Source organism: Aspergillus viridinutans (genome assembly GCF_018404265.1).
Source record: "Aspergillus viridinutans IFM 47045 DNA, scaffold_8, whole genome shotgun sequence".
Lineage (NCBI taxonomy): Eukaryota > Fungi > Ascomycota > Eurotiomycetes > Eurotiales > Aspergillaceae > Aspergillus > Aspergillus viridinutans.
Window position 1 is genome coordinate 292,597 of NW_025091224.1, and position 6,926 is coordinate 299,522.

At 38.2% G+C, this 6,926-nt stretch overlaps 1 protein-coding gene across 1 annotated transcript; it reads left to right on the plus strand.

Annotated features, from left to right (window-relative positions):
- Positions 1–314: 314 nt before the first annotated feature.
- Aspvir_009241 (uncharacterized protein) lies at positions 315–2,522 on the plus strand (the record flags this gene model as incomplete). Its single annotated transcript, XM_043272390.1, has 1 exon — positions 315–2,522. The coding sequence occupies one exon, from the start codon at positions 315–317 to the stop codon at positions 2,520–2,522; it is 2,208 nt and encodes a 735-aa protein (XP_043128325.1).
- Between the last annotated feature and the right edge of the window lie 4,404 nt (positions 2,523–6,926).

The following is a 6,926-nucleotide window of genomic DNA, read 5'->3' on the forward strand; positions in this document are numbered from 1 at the left end:
TGGCTGTGCACGACCAGACCTTCAAACAGGGGGCGGGTGGAACTTCAGGAATGGGTTTAAAGAATTAGACAAGGTCAAACAGGACGGGGAGTTTATTTACCAGTACGGATACAGCTGGACCTATCATACAAGCCTGATCGCACACAGCCACAGTTACACTCTTGCCATCACAGCTCTTCCTTCCACCTGCGCTGGAGGCGCGTCAGCTCATCAACTTGGGTGACTAATACACAGGATACCGCAGGTGACACTAGCGAAAGGACTCCTTAACCACATTCATCTTCACACAGCTTATCAGCTTATGCAAGAAGCTGATGGATAGCAGCAGTTCGCCAGACTACAAAGCTCTCTTCTTGCGGGAAGTAGCATTACGAAGAAGGGTGGAGGAGCAACGGGAACTGGAAAGGAGGAGGCGCGAACAAGCAGAGGACCGCCAAAGGCAGGCAGAAGAGGGCCAGAGACAAGAGAGAGAGCGCAACCAACAAACTACCTTTGAAGAGTTCATTCGATCCTGCCACAGTCTTCTCTCCCGACCATTGAGAGTTGAAGCCCCTTCTCGCTCCACAACGGGAACGATTCCACCACCCACTGGCAAGTACTGTCCGACACGCCTTCGTTTCTGGGCGGACTGCCCAGTTAGACAACAGGAAATCTACAACTCTGTTTTGAGGTATCTGCAGTCAGATGTGGTGGCGCCCCGACTTTTTTCACCCATTGTTGAGCTGGAAGGTCTGGGTCGACGATTCGCTCGCCGGCCAATTAGCAGTGAACAAGATCTTGAGAGCTATGAGCGATTTGCAGTGGAGGACCATGTTCATGACATAATCACAGAGTTATGCAAGCTGCCGGACGCTCGAGAAGAATTCCAGCTGGGTAATGGTATTCAGTTCGATAATCATGCCAATGCGCTGGATGCAGTTGAGGGTGAATCAGCAACCGGCCAGCCATCGACTTCACGGCCCTCGAGACCTGACCAATTTTGCATCCATAGAACTGACGGCAATACCACTACCTTACTGACAACAGTTGAATACAAACCACCTCATAAGCTCTCTGTGGAAAACCTCCGTGCGGGACTCCGGCCGATGAACTTTTGGGATGAAGTGGTCCAACCTGAAACTATCCCCACAGACAAGAAGGAAAAATTAAAGTATAATGCAGAGCGACTGGCAGGGTCTGTGCTAGTCCAGGAGTACCATGTGATGATTCAAGAAGGGCTTGAATATTCCTACGTAACCAACGGCCTCGCGCTAGTCCTACTTCGCGTGCCTTATGATGATCCAAGTACACTTGATTTCTATTTGTGCGAGCCCAACATGGATGTTTGTGCGGACGATGACTCTACTTTCCAACAACCGAGAACAGCCATTGGAAGAGTCCTCTGTATCTGCTTAATGAGTTTTTCATCGACCCCCCGCAGCCAGGAGTGGAGAAATGCTGCACAAGCAAAGTTACATGTTTGGAAGACGAACTTTGAATATACACGATCTCAAATCCCAGAGGAGGAGCTGCGGCAGACGCCTCCGCGGTCTGAGTATACCAGTTCTGAATATACAGGCTCCGAATATCTGCCGTCGTCCTCCCCCGTACGAACCTCCCCAGGCAGAGGTCGCCGAGTGCCTACCCGATCCCAGGTCAATTGTGCTCCGCCAGATACAGCGCGTCGATCAGAATTAATGGATTCTTCAGACTCTGATTCTCAAGCTGCTCCGGGACGGAAGCGAGGGTTCAGCGAGGTTACCTCGTCTCCCCCTATCCAGCGATTGACGCGCCAAAATCATACTCAAAATTGCCAAGATTATGGGTCTCGTCAACATGCAAATATGTTCTGCACGCAGCGGTGTCTGCTTGGTCTACAGCAGGGTGGCCTATTAGATGATCGCTGCCCGAACTTGAAGTTCCATCAGCAGGGAGGACACGGCAACCGACACCTTATCAACGCAGAGCGCCTGGTGCAGCTAATCAAACTGCAATTGGACACGAATATCGATTGCAATTGCACACCTATGGGGAGATGTGGTGCGTACGGCGCCCCTTTCAAAGTCACTTGTGCTGCTTATGGGTACACTGTTGTTGGGAAGGGAACAACCTCTCAACTTTGGAAAGAAGTCTCCCGCGAAGCAGAAATTTACCGTGTTCTACGACGTGCACAGGGATCGGCAGTTCCAGTCTTCGTAGGAGCTATTGATTTGGCCAAGATTTACTTCCTACATGGGGCCGGTGAGATTCGTCACATGCTGCTCTTAGGTTGGGGGGGTGAAATTACTACTGCACTCGAAAATGGCTCCGCGCTGCGACGCGAGATATCCAAATCAGTGAAGGAAATTCGCTCTTTAGGTGTTTTGCATCAGGACCTTCGGCCTGATAATGTCTTGTGGAACGCTGAGCTAGAGCGGGCCCTAATCATTGACTTTCATCATTCCATGTTGGTGCGTCGGCCACCTGCAAAACAGACAAGATCCCTAAAGAGACCGCCATACGGTGCAGATATGTGTGAAGCAAAGAGGCTCCATGTACGTTAATGGAATGCAAAGCGCGCGGAGGACTGTCTGGCATGGACTCATCACAGTTATATAAAGCAGGTAGTATTTGTATGATTTTAGGTCCTACATGCCTTTTCTATTTGTGGTCTATATATGCGATATTTTAAGATACTACAATCTCTGCTTATATACTAACATATATATGCCTTTGTTGGCACCTTAAGGATATTATTACAATGTGTACAAGGGAAGAGATAATAAAAGTAATACTATAGTTAGTATAAGTGCCTTAAGAGATGATAATTAAGTAAAGCAGTCTAACTTATATTTCCTGCTTAGTGTCTGCTCCTAGTCCCTAACAAACATATAGGATTCTCACTCATTTAAATATGCTGTTAAGCACTTCCAGAGGCTCGTATCCGCAACAACAAATTCATTTCAGTAACCATCGCAAGTTATCTAGACAATGCCCGCCGCTTGGGGCCCACGCATGAGAAATACTGGCTTTTGTCCTTGGTAGACTCTCCAGGCCCTGTTTCATCCTCTCCCAGGAATGACGAAATCTTCTTGAAATCTTCTTGATTTTTCAGTCGATAGATGCGATTGAACACATCTTGGTCACTGAATGATTGTATTGTAGTCCTGTAGAGAATTGAGATTCACTAAAGAAATGCCTGGTAAATACTACTGCGCGAGAAATCAAGGTCATTTTGGTCATTGAAACCATGCCCAGCGATGAATGCTTTTGCGAAGGACTCTTTCAGGAATAGCTGAATATTATCATAGGTGTGTGGGAGTCCGGGATAGATAAGGAGTATTAATAGAGGAATAGAAGATATAAAAGCCTAATTAATAATGTAAGTTATATTGAAGTCATCATCCATAAAAGTATTCTGACTACTTAGATTAGGATGGTATAGCGGAAAATTAGTGCACTTAAACTAGCTATTATTTTCAGCTAATAAAGGTACCCAGTCAGTCAGGGAAACCTGACTAGAGCATAGTCAAGATGATTTTCTGTGCTCTCATTCTTCAATCCAACAGTAACATAATCATTCCAGCAACCAGTAGCAATTCTGTAGTCCTTGTAACTTCCATATTCTTGCGGGACAGGTACTGGAGTACACATCTCAAACATAAGGCAAAGTTAATACTGCAATTTCTCGCTATCGGCACCTGAGCTTGGAGGAGACAGTGGCGCATTTTATCTACAGTGAATAATTATCATGTTATCTACTTTCCACTTCCTGGCAGAACTACAGGTGTACGGTTGCATTCCAGTGATACTCGAGAGGTGGCCATGAGTCAATTTTAATTGCAATCGCATGTTTTTAGTTAGATCGGTTACCATAGACCACGAGCAAGGGAGCATTTGCTTCCAAGGCAGAGCAGACTACATAATGGATCTAGGGATATTCAACCTTAACATCCAAAAAGATGAAACTAATAGGAACAAGTCAGCTGGAGGCGGAGCAGTTGCTTCCCATTTGATGAACCAATGACTCAGCAGGCCCACAAAGCGCCACTAACTTGCTTGTGGATATGGCAACCCAAGATATTACATATATATATCTTGCCTTCGCTCGCCTCTAAAAACACTTATTATTCCACATCTGCATGATACTACTATTTCTTTATCTTTCTCTTTCCCTATTAATAAAGAATATTCTATACATTATAACTCCTACTTCTATATCTTTACAGCGACCAGCGTTCAGGTGAATCAGGTCATATTAATTACTAAGCTATGGATGATGCTATTTATCTATACTAAACAGCTTTTAACTAACTTCTTTATGAGAGCTTTAGACTTTAGTTATCTTATCTTAATACTACTAAAACTACACCCCTACTTCTATTTAAGTATATTAATTTTAAAAGGCTTCTAAAGTAAACCCCTGTAATGGATTCAGCATAGTTTCTATGCTGCTGTGTAACAGAGTTAGTATAGTTTCTGTGCTACTATTCCTTAATTCTATTATGCTTATAGATGTCTGTGTTTAGTATACTGCTTTTAGTTACCTATATTCATATCTTGTGATGCTTAAGTACTACTACAAGCATATTATATTATTAATAAGGATATATATAGACCCCCTTATCTGATAGGTTAGAAAGATAAGGATTAGTCTTATTATTAACTAATCTATTATTCTACTATACTATTTTAGTCTAATACTTTATCCCTTATTATTTCTAAGGCTTATCTAGTTAATAGGCTTATCTACCCTATCTAGTAGATTATCCTTATAATTTCTAATCCTTCCTTTTTAACTACCTAAGTATTAGTCATAATACCTACTAATCTTAATTTATTAGAGATTACTATTCCTATAGCCATGCTAGCTAAATAATAGGGATCTATTAGTACTATACTAATTAAGACTAGTAATACCTCTACCCCTTCTAATTAATTTAGGAAGTTAAATAATAATAGAATTTAGTAACTTATATAATATATTACTAAGCTTAAATAGAATTAAGAAATTAGGAAAAATACTAAGTTTATTAAGTATAAACTAATTACTTACTAAAATAGTACCTATATCCTATCTAAAGATAAATAAGAGGTTAAGTTTAAGAACCTTCTTACTTTTACTATAAAGTACTCCTTCTAGAAGAGGGAAGAATAGATCTAGAATATAGAATATATATTTTAAGAAGCCCTAAAGAAGTATAGACCTAATAAATTTAAAATTATTATTATAATCTTATAAATAGAATTAATCTATAGGCAGAGATAATATAGTAAAGTTAGGGAGATATTAATAGAAGATTACTAAAATACTAAGTATTCCTAGTAGATCTTTAAGGAATAGATAATTAACCTAATTTAGGATACTATAACTATTAAATTAAAAGTAATTATATAATTATATAATACTAATTAATACTCTAATAAAGACCCTTAAGAATTTTATATCTATTTAGATATATTAGAATAGCATTTCCCTTAATAAAGTAAAAAGTAATAAGTACTAAACTTCTTTAATTATCTTATAATAGAGTTATAGACCTATATATAAGAGCACTTATCTAACCTATCTAATACTAGGAATAAAATAATCTCTTAAGTATTAAAATACTAGACCTTACTCTAATAAGGATAAAAATAAAAGAAGAAGGACTCTAGGAAGCCCTAGGAAAAAAAGTCCTAGGAAGATAATTTATTAAAATATTTCTATCCTAATAATAATAGTAGTTTAAAGTCTTAATAAAACTACCTTAATAATAATAGTAAACCCTTAAAGTACTATAAGTATAGTAGTAAAGAGTACCTAGCTAATTAATATACTAAGAAGACTACTAAAGTCTAACTACTTACTATAGAAAATAATAAGAGGTTAGAGTAAAACCTATATCTTTAACCTCTTATCTAGAAGTAGAAATAATTTATTATTTTAATATTCTAATATAACTAGGTAATAGCCTCAGAATATATATAGACTTAGATAGTTATACTAAAGTTAATATTATTAGTATTACTTTTATAAAATTATAGAAATTATAATAAGCAAAGCTAACTACCCCTATTATTAGGGCTATTAATGTTGGAAAAGGAGCTATGGTATAGTTAATCCTTAGTTATACCTATGGGTCTACCTACTATGGTACATCCTTACCATGGTTGACCTTTGACTATAACCATGGATCAATCAACCATGGATCATCTAGGGTCAACCATGGACCCATGAATCATGGATCACTATATCTATAACCATGGGTCTATTAATCATGGATTGTTATAAGTCTATAATCTCACTATGATATTAAGTAGTAAAGAACTATCTAAACATTAAATAATCTAGACTAGGAGGAATCATCTATAAATGCACCCTTGATATCCCCTCTATAGTTAGTTAAAATTAATAAGGAATTAAGAAATCAATTCTCCTTCTACTATCTTATTCTATTCTATTATACCTACCTAAGCCATTAATTCCCCTTATACTAGTGATTTTCCTTTGTTATTTATATATATATAACTCACTAGTATTCCTTATCTTTTTCACAGGTTATGAGCCTGGCCTTGCTCTAAGGCTATTCTTTATACTAAGTCTAACTTAGTAACCTATGCTATTAATTATATATTAATTAATATCCTTCTATACTTATATACTAAGTATAGAAATATATTATTTAATAAAACTTATCCTGAGCCTATAGAAGCTATATTTAATATGGCATCTATTAATAAGATTAGCTTACTAAAGTGTGATATCAACAGCAGGCATATGGCTTTAGAGAAGCCATATCAGATATGCAACAATATCTAGTAATTATTATTACTATTTATATAGTTAGTTAGACCTTATATTCATTCTTAGCTTAGGTTAAAATATAAAAGAAGACTAGAATCCCTTAAAGTTAATAAAATATATATAGGGTAGCCACTAGCCTACCCCCTACCTTTATACTCTTTAAAGACTCTATATCCTTTAT